Source organism: Pangasianodon hypophthalmus, chromosome 6 (genome assembly GCF_027358585.1).
Source record: "Pangasianodon hypophthalmus isolate fPanHyp1 chromosome 6, fPanHyp1.pri, whole genome shotgun sequence".
In the NCBI taxonomy this organism is placed as follows: Eukaryota; Metazoa; Chordata; class Actinopteri; order Siluriformes; family Pangasiidae; genus Pangasianodon; species Pangasianodon hypophthalmus.
Window position 1 is genome coordinate 2,033,303 of NC_069715.1, and position 22,500 is coordinate 2,055,802.

The following is a 22,500-nucleotide window of genomic DNA, read 5'->3' on the forward strand; positions in this document are numbered from 1 at the left end:
TTCTAAACATGTTAAAATTCAGAATATTTTCCCCCAAACAGCTTAGAGTTTAGATCTAATCAAATTTATAATGTTAAAATTTTGAATTTATTTCTTAGCAGCTTTGAATTCTGAATCTGTTCCCAAACATCTTAAGATGTATATTTTATTTATCAACATCTTAGAGTTTAGAATCGACTTTAGAAATTAGTTTGTACTTTTTTTTTTAGAAACTAATCTACATTAGAACTGTAATACTTTTAATCTGTTTTAGACATTTACAGTTTAGCATTTGAGCAGAAGCAGCATCTATATCTTTTAAAATCTAGAAAATTTTTCTAGAAAAATCTATTTTTTAGAAATTTGGAGTTAAAATTGGTTTCTAAAAATCTTACAATTTAGAAGAAATTATATTTTGGAATTCACTTTGTAAGATTTTAAAATGTACCAACTTTTTTTTTTTTTTTTTTTAGCACATGAGAATATGGGGTGTGTTTGTGTGTGTGTGTGTGTGTGTGTGTGTTAAAGGGGGATGAAAAAGTTGTTAGGTTATTACAGGAAACTGTAAAAGAGATGACGCAGTAGAAGCTCACACTCAAACACAAACATGTGTACAAGGATACACACTCGCGCACACACACACACACTCGTGCACACACTCGCGTGCGCACACACACACACAGTTTAACCTGTTGGTCTCCTTCAAGCCCTCATACACCAGCCACAGCTCTCCATCCTCATTCAGCTTACGCATGTCAGGGAGAGGGGATCTGACAGAATGGAGGGGAGGATAGAGAGAGAGAGAGAGAGAGAGAGATATGGAGACAGACAGAGAGAGAGAGAGAGAGACAGAGAGAGGTGGACATAAAAAGAGCAAAGAAACAAGAAGACAAAAATGGAAAAGAAAGAAAAAGAAAAAGAAAGAAAAAAACAGCAAGGATGACATAGTGACAGAGAGGAAGAGACAGAGACAAAGAGGAGGGAGAAACGGAAAGAAAACCAGACAAAGAGAGAGAGAGAGAGAGAGAGAGAGAGAGAGAGGAAAAGAGATAAAGAGATGGTGAGAGAGAGAGAGAGAGGAAAAGAGATAAAGAGATGGTGAGAGAGAGAGAGAGAGAGAGAGGAAAAGAGATAAAGAGATGGTGAGAGAGAGAGAAAGGAAGAGAGAGAAAGGAAGAGAGATAAAGTGATGGTGTGAGAGAGAGAGAGAGAGAGAGAGAGGAAAAGAGATAAAGAGATGGTGAGAGAGAGAGAGAAAGGAAGAGAGAGAAAGGAAGAGAGATAAAGTGATGGTGTGAGAGAGAGAGAGAGAGAGAGAGAGAGAGAGGAAAAGAGATAAAGAGATGGTGAGAGAGAGAGAGAGAGAGAGAGAGAGAGAGAGAGGAAAAGAGATAAAGAGATGGTGAGAGAGAGAGAGAAAGGAAGAGAGAGAAAGGAAGAGAGATAAAGTGATGGTGTGAGAGAGAGAGAGAGAGAGAGAGAGAGAGAGAATGACAACATAAAATGGTAATGAAGGTAAACAATGATAAACAAACAATAATAATGCACAGAATTAGAGATTACAACAAAAAGAGAAAAATGAACAATAAAAATAAAACATCTAGAATGTGATAAAAAAAAAGTGATAAAAACACAAACAGTGGAACCTAAAACATGCTTCAGATCCACCACCTTCATCATCCTCATCATCCTCATCCTCAGGATGCACTCCACATGTCCGCTATCACATGTGGTGTATTAGACAGCAGCCTAATACTGATGTAGCACAGCGGTTAGCGCTCACACACACACACACACACACACACACACACACACACACACACGCACCCACACACGGCATGTTAGCCTATTTACTATAATGCTAGTTCATGTGTTAGCCTGCTAACTATAATGCTAATGTGGGTGTGTGTCAGGTTACTCTAACGCTAGTCAATGTGTTAGCTTGTTTACTATAACGCTAGTCAATGTGCTAGCTTGTTTACTGTAATGCTAGTTTGTGAGTTAGCTTGTTTACTATAACGCTAATCAATGTGCTAGCTTGTTTACTGTAATGCTAGTTTGTGAGTTAGCTTGTTTACTATAACGCTAGTCAATGTGCTAGCTTGTTTACTGTAATGCTAGTTTGTCTGTTAGCCTTCATATTATCACTATAACGCTAGTGTATGTTAGTTTGTAATTAGCCTGTTTACTATAACACTAGTGTGTGTGTTAGCATTTTTAAAATAATGCTAGTGTGTGTGTTAGCGTGTCTGTGAGTCATCTGTTCTGCTGTCAGTCAGTAACAGCACAGTGTTCTGGACTGATTTTACTGCAGACTGATGGAAAGTGGCGTTAGCGTTTGCTAGCTGAGGAGTGAACAGAGGTTTTGGTCGTGCGCTCAGGCTTCCTGTCGTCTCTTCATGCGTAGCGTGTTAGTGTGAGCGCCGGCGGCAGGCCGCGTCCCCGCAGGCGTCTCATGCAGGTTAGTGCCAGTGTGTAGCGCTCAAACCCAGACTAAAGGCCACTGGCTGATTTATTAGCATCATTATGTAGCGCGTTAAACCTCATGGCCATGCATCACATCTCTCTCTCTCTCTCTCTCTCTCTCTCTCTCTCTCTCTCACTCTCTCTCTCTCTCTCTCTCTCTCTCTCTCTCTCGTTACCTCAGCCTATTGACCAACTCGCTCACTGCGAACGGCTTGCGCTGAAACCTGGGGGATCTACGCAGGACAGAGACACACATCAACACGCTATACACACACCTTTACACACACATCAACACGCTATACACACACCTTTACACACACATCAACACGCTATACACACACCTTTACACACACACATCAACACGCTATACACACACATCAACACGCTATACACACACCTTTACACACACATCAACACGCTATACACACACCTTTACACACACATCAACACGCGGTACACACACCTTTACACACACATCAACACGCTATACACACACCTTTACACACACATCAACACGCTATACACACACCTTTACACACACATCAACACGCTATACACACACCTTTACACACACATCAACACGCGGTACACACACACCTTTACACACACATCAACACGCAATACACACATACCTTTACACACACATCAACACGCAATACACACACACCTTTACACACACATCAACACGCTATACACACACCTTTACACACACATCAACACACACATCAACACGCAATACACACATACCTTTACACACATACCTTTACACACACATCAACACGCAATACACACATACCTTTACACACATACCTTTACACACACATCAACACGCTATACACACACCTTTACACACACATCAACACGCTATACACACACCTTTACACACACATCAACACGCTATACACACACCTTTACACACACATCAACACGCGGTACACACACACCTTTACACACACATCAACACGCTATACACACACCTTTACACACACATCAACACGCTATACACACACCTTTACACACACATCAACACGCGGTACACACACACCTTTACACACACATCAACACGCAATACACACATACCTTTACACACACATCAACACGCAATACACACACACCTTTACACACACATCAACACGCTATACACACACCTTTACACACACATCAACACACACATACCTTTACACACACCTTTACACACACATCAACACGCAATACACACATACCTTTACACACATACCTTTACACACACATCAACACGCTATACACACACCTTTACACACACATCAACACGCTATACACACACCTTTACACACACATCAACACGCGGTACACACACACCTTCACACACACATCAACACGCGGTACACACACATTTACACACACATCAACACGCAATACACACATACCTTTACACACACATCAACACGCAATACACACATACCTTTACACACACATCAATACACAATACACACACCTTTACACACACATCTACACAACTTTACACACACACCTTTACACACACACATCGACACGCTATACACACACAACTTTACACTCAACACACTATACACACACAGCTTTACGCATCAACATGCTATACACACACCTTTACACACACTCTCTCCCACACACACACCTTTACACACACACACACCTCAACATGCTACACACACAACTTTACACACACTCTCACACACATATCTTTACACACACATCAACACACTCTCCCACACACACATCAACATGCTATACATTATCTTACACACATACACACATTTATACACACTCTCACACACTCTCTCACACACTCTCTCACACACTCTCTCACACACTCTCTTTCACACACTCTCGCCACACACTCTCGCCACACACTCTCGTCACACACTCTCGTCACACACTCTCGTCACACACTCCAGTGGGAGGTTCTTCAGCAATGGTCTTAAATCAAAATATGATACAGTCCTGAATTTCTGTATTCTGTTAAAATAACTTTGAGGGAGAAATTTTGAATCTATTTTCGAATTTGCTAAAAATCTATTTGAGCAACTTAGAATTTAAAATCTATATTATATTAATTTTATTATTATTTTATTTTTAATAGTGCAGAATTAAAATCTTTTTGTTAGAATCCTAGAACTGACATCTAATTTTTAGCAACTTAAAGTGTAAAATCTTAAAAACTTTCTTAAAATGTTAAAATCTAGAATCAACGTTAGCAAATTCAAGTTTTAAACTGTCTTAGCAACTTAAAAAAATCTATCTTTTAAATCTATTTTTAGCAACTTGAAGTTTAAAATCTTGGAATATTTCTCAAAAATCTTAAGATATAGAATCAACATTTAGCTAACTTGGAATTTAAAATCTGATAAGTTAAAAGTTAAAATCTGATACTTAGACTCTTAAAATCGAGAGAAATTGTGAGAAAAGATGTTGAGGTAGAAAGTATTTTCATCTGGATTGCACCTTGTGGTGTGAGTGCTAACACTTGCTAGCACCCTTGGCTACTTTTACATATATAATAATAATAATAATAATGATAAGTGTTTTGTCAGGCTAATTTTATTTGCTTTCGATCTGACTAGCAGCTGCTTTACTATCAACATCGTCACATGAATATTTAGCGACGTTACTAACCTTCGTAGCAGCTCGTGATGTAACGTTAAATATACAGCTAAAGGATGAATCTGGTATAAAAAGAGAATTTAGTGTGGGTTTATTTGTCCTGTTTTTTTGCAGTTTTTCTGTTAGCACAGCGTCGCTCCTCTCTGCAACAGATATACGATTTTGTTTCGTTGTTGCATTTCCATTCATCTACGAATAAACCACGTGTGTTACGCAAAAATGCGTAATAAATGCTGACGTCATCGGCTTCCTGCTCGTAGCTTGAACGCACTTAGTCGATTATAGCGAAACATGTTGCAAGGAAAATACAGGCCGCTCAAATAAAGGCGCCCTCTTTAGGATGAGGAGGGAACTGCAGGCTTTGTTTTTTTTTGTGTACAGTTACAACATTGTGTGTGTGTGTGTGTGATGTTCACCTGTTGGTATCCTTGAGGCCCATGTAAGCCTGAGAGATCTCTTTAGCATCCGTAAGCTTGTGAACATCCTCCACATAGTGCAGCGGCTCTGTCATGGTCTCCTACACACACACACACACACACACACACACACACACACAGAGTCAATAACAACCAGTAACATCAGTAACATTCACAAGGACATTATGGTATCTGTCAGAAACACACCTTGCCACTGAATTTAATTAGAAGATTAGGTTTACGGGGAACACACGCTACAGCGTAGCCACACGCTCGCTACAGCGTAGCCACACACGCGCTACAGCGTAGCCACACGCTCGCTACAGCGTAGCCACATACGCACTACAGCGTAGCCACACGCGCGCTACAGCGTAGCTACATGCGATCATCACGCTGCGGCATAGATGAGAAATTTTTAATCGGTCCATACTTTGACGTAAATGATTTCCTTCATCCAGCACTGTTTACTGTAAAACAACTTTTAACTGTAAAATAAATTCCACAAAACTACTAAGAACAGATTTATTTTATGAACATAATCCATCTATTCTAATATTAATATTCTAATATATGCTAGTTATTTAAATATGTACAATAATATTGTCCATTTATCAGAGTCAGGGAGCTTTTCATTCCTGAACTTTCCACCATCGGTACACTACACTGCTGTTAGTCCGGCTTGTTTCTGAGTTATAGTGGTTAGGATGAAATGTATTTAACCCAAGTGACAAGTCAAACCGAGGAAAAAACTATAAGAATTTAAATACAGGTCGTGGAATAAAAATATCTGTTTTATTAATAATGATGAGTTGTGATTTTCATCACTGTAACAAAAACAGAAAAATATCTGGCTATAATAGACTGCGTGCATTTCTAACAGACACCAAAACTGTCCCTGCAAACTTACACGGCAACTGAACACATGGACATGCCAATGACACCAGTGACACTAATGACACCAGTGACACCAGTAAAACTAATGACACTAATGACACCAGTGACACTAATGATACCAATGACACTAATGATACCAGTGACACTAATGACACCAGTGACACTAATGACACTAATGATACCAGTGACACCAGTGACACTAATGACACCAATGACACCAGTGACACTAATGACACCAGTGACACTAATGACACTAATGATACCAGTGACACTAATGATACCAATGACACTAATGACACCAGTGACACTAATGACACCAGTGACACTAGTGACACCAGTGACACTAGTGACACTAATGATACCAATGACACTAATGATACCAATGACACTAATGATACCAGTGACACTAATGACACGAATGACACCAGTGACACTAATGACACCAGTGACACTAATGACACCAGTGACACTAATGATACCAATGACACTAATGACACTAATGATACCAGTGACACTAATGATACCAATGACACTAATGATACTAATGATACCAGTGACACTAATGATACCAATGACACTAATGATACCAATGACACTAATGATACCAGTGACACTAATGACACGAATGACACCAGTGACACTAATGACACCAGTGACACTAATGACACCAGTGACACTAATGACACTAATGATACCAATGACACTAATGACACTAATGATACCAATGACACTAATGATACTAATGACACTAATGATACCAGTGACACTAATGATACCAGTGACACTAATGATACTAATGATACCAGTGACACTAATGATACCAATGACACTAATGACACTAATGATACCAGTGACACTAATGATACCAATGACACTAATGATACCAGTGACACTAATGACACGAATGACACCAGTGACACTAATGACACCAGTGACACTAATGACACCAGTGACACTAATGACACTAATGATACCAATGACACTAATGACACTAATGATACCAATGACACTAATGATACTAATGACACTAATGATACCAGTGACACTAATGACACTAATGATACCAGTGACACTAATGACACTAATGATACTAATGACACTAATGATACCAGTGACACTAATGATACCAGTGACACTAATGACAACAGTGACACTATTGACACCAGTGACACTAATGATAACAGTGACACTAATGATACCAGTGACACTAATGACACTAATGATACCAAGGACACCAGTGATACTAATGACACTAATGACACTAATGATACCAAGGACACCAGTGACACTAATGATACCAGTGACACTAATGATACCAGTGACACTAATGACACCAGTGACACTAATGATACCAGTGACACTAATAACACCAAAGACACCAGTGACACTAATGATTCCAGTGACACTAATGACACTAATGATACAAGTGACACCGGTGACACTAATGACACCAGTGACACCAATGACACTAGAGACACTAATGACACTAATGATACCAGATACACCAGTGACTCTAATTACACCAATGATACTAGTAACACTAATGACACCAGAGACACTAATGACACTAATGACACTAATTACACTAATTACAGTACCTTCTCATCCTTTATGGAGTGTGACAGGAGAGAGAAAAAGAAAGAAACAGAGAGAAAGACACGTCAAAACTCAGGAAAAGGACTGAAACAGGCTGTTTATACACTTCATGTATTTTTCACCTAGAAAAAGCCAAGCTAGAGAGCTGCTTCACTGATAGGAAAAAAAAGCAGCTCATGTGACATTTACATTGTAACCATAGCAACAGGCCAGTCCTAGCTAGTCCTCGGTGTAACTCCGGGGATCAGGACGTTGTTTATCTTCGCCGAGTATCAAAACATGTGTACTTGTGATCGTGCCGGGAAATAAAATGTTATCGATACATCACTAATTAGAACAGAGCATACATTTTGTTGTGCTAGTTTTCATTTGGAATTGCGTTACAGTTTTTGGGTTCGAAGTGATATGGGATTTTTGGGAGATCTGGCAACCCGGAGACTGACGGAATGAGATCACATTTGAGATCTCGGCTGTGTGCTTGTGACCTGATCACCTTAGACCAGAGATGTTCATTCCAAGCACCTATGAGAGGTTGTAGAGTGTGTGTGTGTGTGTGTGTGTGTGAGAGAGAGAGAGACACCTTGTGCTGCATGGCTTCTTTCTGGCTGACGAGTTGTGAGCGCAGGATGAGCACCTCCTCCTTCCGGACCTCCAGCTCCTCGTTGGAGGAGTTTAACTGCTCCATCAGGACCTTGTAGGCCGACGTGGAGCCGTCTTTCCCCGCCAGAGTCTGACGCATCTCGCTCAGGTTGTGTCTCAGCTTCTTATTCTCCGACTCCAGCTCCTGACGCTATACACACACACACACACACACACACACACACAGTAAGAGGAAGGATGTAGCTTTGCTAGAGAAGCTAGAAAAGCCAGAGTTTATGCACCACACCACGTGTGTGTGTGTGTGTGTTTGTGTTTGTGTGTGTGTGTCTGTCTTTACCTTAAGAGATTCATACTCCAGTTCAGCGCCACGAGCCTTCTTATGCTCTTCATCGTCCTGCAAACGAGCAAAGTGTCACTCAGCATTTAAAAACAAACACTGACAACTTAATTAGTGTATATTCTGGACAAAATTATCACTCCTTTTGTAGACAACTAATCATTAATAATAATTAATATCAGTAATGATAATGAAGTTAAGTTTAATAATAAACCTAAATTTATAGGTTAATAGGAATTTAGGTTTAGTATTAAACTTAAATTTAGTACCATAAACCTAAACCATAGTAGAAATTCACAATGGAACTGATGGAGTAGCATGTGTACTGTTATACAGCCTTGAAAATATGGTGTGTGTGTGTGTGTGTGTGTGTGTGTGTGTGTGTGTGTGTGTGTGTGTGTGTATACCCTGGCCCTAGCCCGCTGAAACTGCTCCTCTTTTCGGTCCAGTTCGTTCTGCAGGCCCTGTTTCTCCTGCTCGAGCTCCGTCACTCGCTTCTGCAGCTTCAGGAACAGAGCCATGTCCAACGCTACACCTTTGGTTACGTCCTACACACACACACACACACACACACACACTTATACATGTCACTTCTACACATTCAGCTTGTGTTGTTTCTGATGTCCAGCAGAGGGCGCCACACAGAACAGGACGCTCATCACACGCAAACAGATTTAAACCTGACATTCTGGAGACGAAAACTGACGAAGTTCACAATGAATGCGAGCTACACTAGCTAGCTATCTTCAGCTAACTATTAATTACGACTTTTAATAAAACATGACTGTGTAAAGTTTTCTACACTTTTAGAAAAATGGCTTTTTGTCAGGGATTCCTTGGATTGTGATTAATTCTGGCTTTTTAAAGAGTTTGTTTATCTCTCTCTCTCTCTCTCTATTTATTTATTTATATATCTATCTATCTATCTACCTATCATGGACAATACACATTAATCAATGTCAGTAATTATGGTATAAACATGTCAGATTTATCTAAATGGCTCATTTTCATTTGCTGTCCCTACACAGGTTAACGTTTAAGATGTTTCAAAAAAATTAAGACACAAAACACCAAACTCACTCACATTAATAAAGAGGGTCTAAAGAGGTGGAACCTTTTCTGAAACACTCTGTGGCAGGGTTCTACAGAGAACCTCATTTGTTTCGAGGTGAGTTACGGCCCATCGTTATGGATCAGTCTGTCTAAGTGATGTCTCATCTTTTCTAACTTTTTAAAACGTTTTTTTCCCTTAGATGAGATTATTAGCAAACTGTTAAAACCAGATTATTCCAGATATCACAGCGATATAAACAGGAAGTGATCTAAAATCTCGCTGCTTCACCTCGGCTCCTCGCGCTCCCTCCTCGGCCTCGGCGAACTCGGAGTTGTAGGTGTATTCGGACTCGTTGCTGCTGTGTGTGGAGTCGGTTCTCCTGTGGCCCGGTTTGGGTACGTTCTGAAAGAAGCGAGTGTGTGTTACAGTGTGTTGTGGGTGTGTATCCTCTGTGTGTTTACACATACAGCAAATATATATGTGTTTGCAGTACTGTATGTGTATATGTTGTTCTTGGAGTGTGTGTGTGTGTGTGTGTGTGTGTGTGTTCACCATGCTGAGTGAGATCTCCTCTTTGAGGTCGTCGTATTTCTCCTCCAGTCTCAGGTGTTCTGTGAGGAGGTTCTGATATCGTGATCTCTCCTCGTTTAAATCGCTCTCCAGCTGAGTCGTTTCCTCCTTCAGAGCCCTCTGCATCCTCTCTACACACACACACACACACACACACACACACACACACGCAGGGTTAGGTCTGATGTCAGGACTGGGATTGGCTTTTGGTCTGGATTAAGACAGGTTTAACCAGATTACACTCTACAAAGTACAGATTATGACTTGGTGAAGAACTGGGTTAAAATTTGGAAAGGACTGGGTTAAGATCCAGCTAAGACCAGATCAGGACTGGGGTAACACTGGGTTGAGAATGGGTTGAGTGTCAGAGGAAAACCAGATACAAATTACATCTAGGTTAAATACAAATTAGATCCAGATTAAGTCTGGATTAAACTACAGTCTGGATTAAGACTGATTAGGTCTGGATTAGGAATGGATTAGAACTTAGTCTGAATTTAAATTGGATAAATACTGAGTTAGAACCAGCTAAGGACCGGGATAGCACTGTATTAGGACTGGTTTAGGACTAGGTTGAGACTGGATTAGGACTAGTTTTGGATTGGATTAAGACTGGGTTAGGTCCAGGTTAGGAGGGGTTAGGACCATGTAAAGACTGGAATAGGATGGGGTAAGGACCAGATTAGGATGGGGTTAGGACCAGATTGGGACGAGGTTAGGACCAGATTAGAATGGGGTTAGGACTGGATTGGGACTAGATTAGGACTGATTAGGACCAGGTTAGGACCGGATCGGATAGCTGGATGGTTTCAGTACCTGTCCATTGTTGGCTCTGCTCCTGGATCAGACGGTTCAGGTCGTCCTTCTCGTTCTTCAACAGATCATTCTGTTCCTTTAACTCTGAAATCATCTACACGAGCGCACACACACACACACACACACACACACAATCAAAAGCCATGACAATGACAAATACTCTACTACACTCTGTCAGCGTGAGGAGATGATCTTCACCGTATCGTGATTATCAGATTAAAGTTGAAACCACAGCAACGGAAATGATTAAGTGTTTACATGCTACATACAAAAAACACACTAAATATTAAAATCGTTAATGTAAATAAACACGTGTACGCTTGTGTATTGTAATGTAGACTGACCTAAACTGACATATATACACACACACACACACACACACACACGTACCTTCTCCATCTCATCCTGGTAGGTCTGCGCCCAGTCCTCGATGGCCTTCTTCTCCTTCTGCGTGCTCTGCAGTTCTTTGCGCAGCTTCTCCAGCTCCTCCTGCAGCGTAGTCACTCGGTTAGCGCTGTTCCTCGCCTCCTCCTCCACGCCGCGTAATCGAGTCAGCTCCTTGCGCAGACGCTCGCTCTCGGTGGCGTGGGCGGTCTCCAAACCGCTCAGACGCTCACCCAGAATCCGGTTCTCCTTATTCTACAGCGAGGAACACGCAGAACATCAGAACATCCATGTGCTAACTAACTGCATTCTGAAGAGGTGGACAAAATTCTGAATAAATAATTAAAAAAAAAAAAAAAAATCTGGGTTAAATTCAAATTAGGTTCAGATTAAGCCTGGATTTAGAGTTTTTCTGGATTAAGATTATATTACATTTAGGTCTGAATTTGAATTGAATTAGAATTAGGTCTGGATTAAGAGTGATCTAGAATTAGGTCTGGATTAGGTCTAAATTCTAAATTTTTACTTTTTCTCCCTCATGAAATAGAAGACAAGCTAATCGACATAAGAATCTGGAATGATCAGCGTATGTGTTTTCTGTGTTTTCTGAGAAGTTCATTAATGTGAAATAAAATCACTCAGTGTGTGTGTGTGTGTGTGTGTGTGTGTGTGTATGAGACTTTAGACATATATTTAACTTTAGTTAACCACGTTTATTCGGGATGCTAATAAAACACTTCCATCTTTGGGTTTTGAGACGAAAGAGAAAAAAGGACAGAGATTTTAACCTACAAAGATTAAACAGGCCGCAAACGTCAAATCTAACACGTTTATGTTAATGGTGATGAGAATTAGACAGTCATTTAAATACACTGTTTGGAGGTTTTTTTTTTCTTAGCAAGTGCTCAGACGTGTTTAAACACTTTGAGCAGCAGATTAACAGTGAAAATGTCGACTTTATGTGGATTTTAAACAGCAAGTCCGTAAAGAATTGTACTGATTCTGCATTACTGCAGAATCTCCTAAACAGAGTTTTCACGATTCCTGACCGCACAGCTGGTAGAATTATTACACTCTCCTGTACTCTTCTTAAACCTGACATGGTGGAAATCCTCATTTTCCTGTCTAGCAGTTTTGCACAATAAAATAATTTACCACAGTTTTTTTTAATGGTAAATGGCGAGCAGGGAAAACTCAATATCGTACAAGACTAGGGGTCAGGTGTGTGTTACCTGCTCGTCGATTCTGCGCTGCAGCTGCATGATCTTGTTCTCCATGCCGATGTTGAGTTTTTTGTAGTGCTCGACGGACCGCGCTTCGATCTTCAGCTTCTTGAGCTCGCGCTTGGCCCTCATGCGCCGCACGCAGCACTGCAGGTACACCACCGCGTCCAGAGAGCGCTTGTACCACTGACGCGCCAACCAGCCGCGCACCATCTTCTGGATGATGATGGCTTTGTGCTCACGCAGCAGCTGGACACGCAGAGAAAGCACACACACGCACACACGCACACACACACACGCACATAAACACACACAAGCACAGAAAAAAAGAACAGTAAAATTATTTGCATAACTTCTTAACAAAAAAAATTACACAAACACAAAAATTGATTTCAAACCTTTTGTTGTTTCATCTTGCACAGATTACACATGATTACTTCCTGCTTTTTTCCCCTTTAGACTGAACTCCTTAACTCTGATCTGAATAAATCACGGGCGATACAGAGAGACGAGTGGAGAGGAGACGTTCAGGAAAGCAGGAAAGCAGCTGCTGCTGTTCGTCAGTGGGAGAGTGCTAGAACGTCTCACACTCGCTGATCACATGACCTTTCACCTCTCTCTGCCAGCATCATAAACACTCAGCCTAATCTATCGCTAGGTTACATTGTTCATTTTTAAAATTTATTTCAAGCACATGATATAAAATTTAGTGTTCCTAATAATATATTCATACACTTTTATATATATATATATATATATCTATATAAGAAAGTGTATAAATGTATGTAAAATCTAAATGTACAGCCTTTGGAATTAAACCTAAATATCATCCAGTGCTTAATAATTAATAATCTGATAACCAACAATAAAATTAGTCTTTTTTGAGCATTTTTGTTGCACTAAAACACACAGCTAATGATTAAATATATACTTTTTTTTTTTTTTTTTAAATATTTTTTTTTGGAGGGGGACGTCGTTCCTGAAGAGATCTCTACTGTAACAACATCAGAAGAACAAACTTGCTAATGTTTCTAGATTTAACCGTTTTTCATGTGTGTGTGAAAGAGTTTGTACGTGTGAACATGTGTGAATAGGGTTAAGGTTAGTGTGTGAACGTGTGTGTGTACCGCTTTGTACTGCTGTCGGGCCATGTACGCTCGGAGGATACACTGCATGGCGAGGGCGGCGTTGCGTTTGCGCCTGTAGCTGGTTCTCTGTACGTACATGCGCTGGTACTTCTGGATGACGATGGCGGCTCGGGTGCGGCGCAGAAACATCGCCAGGCTGAAAACGACAAGAAGACGTTTTAGAACTTTTAGCTCATCCTTCTATCCATCCGTCTATCTATCTGTCTGAACATCTAGAGTGTTGGTGTTCCTCACCATCGGGCCTGGTATCCTCGGACGTATCTCTGGATGACGATGGCGGCTTGTTTCATGCGCAGGTACTTCTTGCGCTCCAGCCAGCAGCGGATCGTTTTCTGGATGCGGATGCAGGCGGCTCGCAGTTTATCCGCCCGGAGTTTCTCCAGATACGCCACCTGACCTGCTCGGAAAAAGATCTTCGTCTTCCCAAACTGGTACTTATCCTGATCCTGCAGAGGGGAAACACGACAATTCAAAAGCTGACACATGGAGGGACGAAACGGAAAAGCTTTATAAACCTTCCAATTAATTTAACCTTCTCAAAATCATTAAACAGAATTGTATTAGGACTGTAATGCAGAAATTATACATGCAAATGCAGAATCATTAAAGATGTACGTTCTGTTAGAGACGAATCACTCAGCACATCTCATGTAAATACACACATGTACTAACTTCAGTTCTGCCTCGTGTAAGTACACACGATTCGCAAGGCAAGATGATGTAAAGATGTGAATGTTCAAAATGTATGGAAGAGTATGAGTATGAGGAAGTACAAGGGGAGTATCAGAGTATGAAGTGTTATGAAGGAGTATTAGAAAGTACGAAGAAGTGTAAGTGTGAGGGAACAAATATGAGGTTGTTTCAGAGAGTACGAGGGAATATCTGAATGTATTAGAGAGAATAAGCGAGTGTAAAGGAGTATCAGAGAGTACAAGAGCGCATGGGGTGAGGGTGTGAGGAAGTAAGACGGCGAATGAGGGAGTATCAGAATACAAGGAAGTATGAGTGAGTATGGGGGTTTCAAAGCATGTGAAGAAATATAAGGAAGTACGAGAGTACAAAGGAGTATCAGAGAGTATGAGAGTGTATGAGGAAGTATGAGAGTATCAGAGAGTATGAGAGTGTATGAGGAAGTATGAGAGTATCAGAGAGTATGAGGAAGTATAAAAGAGTATGAGGGAGTATGGAGGAGTATCAGATAGTATGAGAGAATATCAGAGAGAATACAGAGAGTATGTGGAAGTATAAGAAACTATGAAGAAGGATCAGAACATTTGAAGAAGTCCAGCTCCTGTGCAGTTAGTTATTGTGCTGAAAACCAAGCTGAAGTCCATCTGTTTCTCACCTGCACCAGTTTCTCCAGAACATTCCTGCAGGTCATTTTCTTATCAGCCAGGACGTCTTTCTGCTTCATCAACACACGATAACGGCTGAAGAACTCCTGATAGGTCCACCTGAAACACACACACACACACACACACACACACAGTATCTGTATCTGCCTCAACTTTCTAGTTTTTCCTCTAAATATGATTTGAACATGCTGATTTTAGTTTTCACCTGGACGGAAATCCTGCAGCGGAGATGCGGATCGTCTCGAGGACTCCACACGCCCTCAGCTGCTGCACCGCCCGCTTCGGGTCAAACCTGAGATGATTCAAATTAATCTTCATCATAAAGTCTAAAAATCATAATCACAATTAATGTGCTCAATCTTAAAATCATGAATATTAAACACAATCGTTTACCAATTTAGGAATAAAATTCCACTTTTGCTTTTTAACTGCATACAAAAATCAGTCGAGGATATTTTAATGGATAAATACAAACTAATTTGTATTTGTAAATAAATAAATAAATAACCACCACAGTACACAATTTAATAGAGTGTTAAAACAAAAATACACATCCTGCAAAAGACGCAACATTATTTATATTTCTGAAGATTAAAACGCATCCAACATGAATTGTTTTTCCTCTACATAACGTCTGCTTGTGAAGGTGTTATGCCCCTTACGTGAAGGCGTATTTGTGGTCGTTGGGTTTGATGCAGCGGACGTAGTGCGGCGTCGTGGCGTTTAGTGTCTCCATCAGCAGCTGGAGAGAGTTACGGAACTGCAGCGGACAAAAAATAATACATACAAACACACAGTGCTGTTTAACAGCCAAATCTTTATAAAAAATAATAAGAATAATAATATACACAAGGTAATAAATGATAATTCATTAAACATAGAAATAGGAGTGAAAAAACTTTAATTAATTAATCATTCATTCATTCATTCACAGGCGATAATTGCTGTTGTCTCTTAAATACCACGAGATTTTGACGCATTTATTAGTATAAAATTTCCTAAGTATATTTTAACCAAAACTATATTAGCATTTAATAAATAATAAAATAAAACTCGTTCTCATTAATTAACATTAATCTCTCGCATTTCTATTAATTATTCTTTAATTCTAGTAATGAACAATTAGTATACTGTTATTATAAATATTAATATTACAATAAATTGTTATTTATCATGATGACGTTCTATTATATTATTACAGTTAAATAAGTAGTTAATTAATTAAAAATAATAATATATTAAACTGTTATTAAAATAGTGTTCTACACTACTACATCTTTATTGCGCTTTACAAAACTACAGTAATTTCATACAATATAATAATAATAATTATAGTATTAATAAGAAGACGACGATGAATAAGAATTACGATAATAATTATAGTAATAATAATAGGAAGAAGATGAATAAGAATTACAATGATGATGATGATGATGATTATTATTATTATTATTATTATTATTACGCGACCCACCTGCAGGCCCACGGTCTTCTTGTGCTCCTTGCTGGCCTGGTCCGGTTTGCCCTTGTCTGGTTTGACGCTGAGGCGAGTGCGCCCCCCAGGGGCAGGACCACTTCCTGTCGGGCTCGTCACTTTGTCCTCATCCTGGAAGAGCTCCACCAGCAGGTCAAACTGTTAAACACACCCGACACCAAGTAAGCACGTGAGTGTGTGTGTGTGTGTGTGTGTGTGTGTGTGAGAGCACTAATCTGAAAAACAGTCTGTTTCTCCTTAAACGTTAACGTTATAAAGGTCGACGCTTTTGCAGTAAATACAGTCCAACTGTCAGAGTGCACTACAGAGAAGTAGGCTTATTTCAGCACTAATACAGTTTTTGTCAAATATATACGTATATACACTTGTACTCTTTCCAGAGGTGATAAGGATGAAGACATTCCAACTGAGTAACATCTTTCACCAACTTCTATCTGCTAGTGCACTCAGATTTCAGACACAAGCTCTAACGATTTAGAGGTGATTTTGTGAACAGCAAAGCTTTAGCAGTAAAGGAGGAAATAAAGCTGCAGCTCCCTCCAGACTCCTTTATCATCAGAGGCAGCAAGCTCAGCATCATGCACTAGCAGAGAGACGAAACCTCACAGGACGTACCCGAGCATCACACACCACTGTAAATCAAACACCACCTCACACACACACACACACACACACACACACACACTTACGCCAGTGTTTCTAATAGAGCCAGAGGAGTTTAAAAGCAGTGTGAGGTAATGTTTGAGGCAGTATGTGAGGTAGTACAAGGCAAGCCCATGTAATGTCTGAGGTAATGTTTGCAGTAGTTTAGAGGCAGTCTGAGATCTGAGGCAGTCTGAGGCAGTGTGTGAGGCATTATAAGGACAGTGTGAGGTAGTGTCTGATATAATGTATGAGGTAGTTTAGTGGCAGTTTGAGATAATGTCTGAGATAATGTTTGAGGTAGTTTAGAGACAGTCTAATGTAATACTTAAGGCAGTGTGTGAGGCATTATAAGGGCAGCATGAGGTAATGTTTGAGGTAGTTTGGGGCAATGTGAGGTAAAGTTTGAGGCAGTGTTTGAGGCATTATAAGGGCATTGTGATGTAATGTTTGAGGTAGTTTAGGGGCAGTGTGAGGTAAAGTTTAAGGCAGTGTGTGAGGCATTATAAGGGCATTGTAAGGTAATGTTTGAGGTAGTTTTGGGGCAGTGTGAGGTAAAGTTTAAGGCAGTGTGTGAGGCATTATAAGGGCATTGTGATGTAATGTTTGAGGTAGTTTAGGGGCAGTGTGAGGTAAAGTTTAGGGCAGTGTGTGAGGCATTATAAGGGCATTGTAAGGTAATGTTTGAGGTAGTTTTGGGGCAGTGTGAGGTAAAGTTTAAGGCAGTGTGTGAGGCATTATAAGGGCATTGTGATGTAATGTTTGAGGTAGTTTTGGGGCAGTGTGAGGTAAAGTTTAGGGCAGTGTGTGAGGCATTATAAGGGCATTGTAAGGTAATGTTTGAGGTAGTTTAGGGGCAGTGTGAGGTAAAGTTTAAGGCAGTGTGTGAGGCATTATAAGGGCATTGTAAGGTAATGTTTGAGGTAGTTTAGGGGCAGTGTGAGGTAAAGTTTAAGGCAGTGTGTGAGGCATTATAAGGGCATTGTGATGTAATGTTTGAGGTAGTTTTGGGGCAGTGTGAGGTAAAGTTTAAGGCAGTGTGTGAGGCATTATAAGGGCATTGTGAGGTAATGTTTGAGGTAGTTCAGGGGCAGTGTGAGGTAAAGTTTAAGGCAGTGTGTGAGGCAATATTATAGCAGTGTAAGATAAGGGCAGTGGAAGGTAATGTTTGAGGCAGGGTGTGATGCAGTATAAAGGCAGTGTGAGGCAGAATTTGAGGCAGTGTTTGAGGTAGGTCTGGTTAGATCAGATCCCATCAGCACGGGAGTTTTTCAGCTCTGCACTTAAATCAATGCAGCTGAGAATTTCTCCTTCTCAGCAACTTCAGCATGCTGAGGCAGCACTGCCTCGCCTCACTGTCTTACTAAAGTATACACACCCCTGACCTTACACACACAGGTTTCTGACTCAGAAAGCCATTATGTCTGTTGCTAACCACACATACACACACATCCTCACACACACACACACGCACACACACACACACACACCATGTGCATGCACCCTGTTATTAGCAGCTGGTGAACGTGCAGCAAAGAGGAACCTAAAGTGATGGTTAAACTGAAGGAGATGGTGTGAGATGATGGAGAGATGAAAAGAAAGAAAAACACTGCGTTTACCTTCTGCACAGGCATAGGTTGTCATGGTAACAGGACACATGGACAACACGTGATGGCAAACAGACACACACAAACACAAACAGAGAGGAGATGAAATATAGGAAATGCAGAAATCATTCATTACTGCAGCAAAAAAAAGTCCCAAACCACCACCAGGAGCAGCAGAAGATTACATACACATGGGCATGAGGATGGAGATCTTAACGGCAGGAAGTGATGTCACTGATGATGTCATTACAACGCAACGAGTCGGTGTCATTCACAACAGTGCCACAATCCCACATTAACACAAATATTTAGAAGAAAATGACGATAAAATTGACAACAATAATGAGGCATTAAATGACAGCAAGCATGGACCAATATCTCATAAACCCTGATAAAAACTTTATACCATCACCATTTTATTTTATTTTATTTTCAATAAATATATGTTTAAACCATGGATATGTATTATAGAGCTAGACAGTTGGTCTAGAAGTCATTGTATAGCTTACATAGCGACATTAGCATAGTTTTACACAACACAAATGCTGAGAATGTTTGTGTAAGCAACTGTGAACAATTTATTTACTTTATTTTACCAACATTAGCATGTGCTCTAGCTGGGGTTTAGCGTTACTTAAAGAATTATTAGCTAAGCTAGCTAGCTAGATCCTACAGCCAATGACATTAGACTGGTTATTTGGCAAAATATCTACACGAGGGATACATTATACTGTATTTATTATATTAACGATATTTTTAATTTTAAAAATTGGATCTAATTCCCTGCAGAAAACAAACAAACAAAAAAACCCCACCTTCTATTCTTTTATTATTGTTAAAAAAAAGTATTTAAAAATTAAAAATAAATAAATAAATAAATGCCAATGTTTGTAGTGCCCTCTGTTGGCTATTGAGGTTTCTAAGCTGTAAATCTTTGCTTTAAATTTTATGTTATTTTAAAATCGAAGATATAAAGAGTTATATTTAAAAATGTACACAGCCTAAATAAATGAAAAAAAGTCACACTCGTGTCTGTGGCTAAAGAAAAACTCTAAAATGGCAGAATCGTTTTAAAAACGAATTTGGAACCAGGCCGTAGGTAATATGAGACAGTTTAGTAACAGGTTACTGATCTACTGATTTTTTTTTTAAACGTCTATAGAGTGTGCACGCTGCGATTTGGGACGGGACCGTCGCAGTGAGTGAGTGTGAGATTCAGGTGAAATTAACTAGCCAACATTAATCACTGACATTACACTGATTATCTGCTGGAATTTACATATGAGGGATATATTACATTAAATATATACAGTATATTTTTAAAAATAGAGATGTTCTCTGTAGAAAACAAAACAAAAAAAAAAAGACACCTCTATAGCTCCCTCTGTTGGTTTAAATCCTATACTAAACCTGAACGAAGCGGAAAAATTGAAAATTGTATAATTGTATAAATAAAAAATAAATGAAATGACCAAAAGAGAAATGAGAAAGGTGACCAGCTTCAGCTTAAAAAAAAAAAAAAAAAAAAAAGCAAAGTGGTGGACTCATTTTAAAAACTGTTAAGTGTAGGTTTTAAAAAAGTGCACAATTTACATAAATTTACATAAATTTACATAAATTCTGTCCTGTCTAAAGACAGCTGACTTTTAATGTGCATGATTGAAAATGAAAACAAATGGAGAAGGTGATAAACTTCCATTCAATGACAATATAAAAGTGGCGGAATTTGTAATTTTATTAATTATTTTATCTTGTTAAAGCATTAATACATGATCGAGTTAATTAAACATTATAATATTTATGTATTAATTAAAATACGATATTTGTTTCGTTTCTTGCCACCATGATAAAGATAACCATTAGCCCATGCCATCAGTCACGTTACACACACCCTCAGTGATGAAATGTCAATAATTAGGGGTTTATTACACACTAATAAACTGATTTTAATCAGGATAAACTAGTTTTTTTTTTCTGATGGTTAAGATTAGGATCAGCCACTAAAGCTCTGAGAATAATCGTTTCATTTGGAGATAAAAATCATAAATCATAAATCCTCTTAGTGCTACAGGAGTTAATAACTGTGTTATAACACCACACTCGAGTTTCCCTCTAAAGCCATTCTAACACATTCAGATTTTAATCTGCTGTAAAGTTAGTGTGAGCTCATGGGCTATTTTTCACACACACACACACACACACACACACACACACAAACATGCACTTACTGTATATTAGAAAAATGTAACACACAATTCATGTGAAAAATGAGATTCATATCTGGAGGTTTGTATCACTGACATTCTGTTATTTTCTAGTTAAACCACAGTGCTGTTGAGTTCTGGTCTCTGATTGGTCAGAAAGTGTTGATTAGTTTTCTATAGCAGCAGCTCTGACAGTAGCGCAGGTTTATATTAATGCACTCATTCTAATACGTTATCGTTTCTATAGTAACAGCTCATTCACAGAGACGTGTACAGCGGACGCTCCATACAAACAGATTAAAAAAGAAGTTTAATCATTGATCTGTAAGGAGATGTTTATGTAACGTTTATGGAAGGAGTCTCCAGTGTCAGCGCTTTGTAACAGTCAGAGGTAAAGCTGGAACTTTAAGTTTTCTGACGTCTTCAGGACAGAGGAGTTTACGCTTCTTTGCCGTTTCTATGGTAACATGCGTAACAAGCTGCGATTTTTTTGCCTTATTAACTTCAAGAGAGAGAAAAAAAGGGAAAATGAACATGAATGTAACTATAAACGGATAAAAAGTATGTTCTTTAATAAATAAAAAACTGTAAACGGCTGTGGTGTAAGAGGAATAAAACACTCAGGGCCGTGCTGTTTTAGAAAAATCATCATCTTCAGGATGTAACAGTGACTCTGCTTCATCGCTGATTATTTTCCTGTAACAGCACGACACAGAGTGGTGTATTCCTCACATATCCTCTCTTATATATTAGAGATATAGCTGGGTGTGTGAGAAAGTATTGGCACCCCGAGCTCCATCCTGAGTGCAGTGAGTGTAATCAGACACCAGGGGGCGACACTGTCCCTGACCTCAACACACACTGAGGTCACATCACCACAGACAAAACTCTCACTTTTCCAGAAATTTCTCTCTGAGGTCCTTCTGGGAGATTTTCCTATTACTCACTCACACACACACACACACACACACACGCACACACGCACACACGCACACACGCACACACACACACACACACACACAGAGAGTGAAGTACTGCATAAATGTTTCCTATTAGCTGCTGAATAGAGCTTTATGACTCCTGTGTGTGTTT

The 22,500-nt window shown here is 39.5% G+C and overlaps 1 protein-coding gene across 1 annotated transcript in view; it reads right to left on the reverse strand.

Annotated features, from left to right (window-relative positions):
* Nucleotides 1-22,500, reverse strand: part of myo5aa (myosin VAa) — an 80,675-nt gene that overhangs the window by 12,360 nt on the left and 45,815 nt on the right. Inside the window, 17 exon segments of the mRNA XM_053234710.1 lie at nucleotides 669-749; nucleotides 2,622-2,678; nucleotides 5,484-5,584; nucleotides 8,554-8,763; nucleotides 8,911-8,967; nucleotides 9,318-9,458; nucleotides 10,253-10,366; nucleotides 10,517-10,665; nucleotides 11,351-11,444; nucleotides 11,741-11,989; nucleotides 12,967-13,206; nucleotides 14,085-14,241; nucleotides 14,340-14,551; nucleotides 15,451-15,559; nucleotides 15,666-15,752; nucleotides 16,123-16,220; nucleotides 16,935-17,093. Of these exon segments, the coding sequence (XP_053090685.1) occupies nucleotides 669-749; nucleotides 2,622-2,678; nucleotides 5,484-5,584; nucleotides 8,554-8,763; nucleotides 8,911-8,967; nucleotides 9,318-9,458; nucleotides 10,253-10,366; nucleotides 10,517-10,665; nucleotides 11,351-11,444; nucleotides 11,741-11,989; nucleotides 12,967-13,206; nucleotides 14,085-14,241; nucleotides 14,340-14,551; nucleotides 15,451-15,559; nucleotides 15,666-15,752; nucleotides 16,123-16,220; nucleotides 16,935-17,093 (2,315 nt within the window).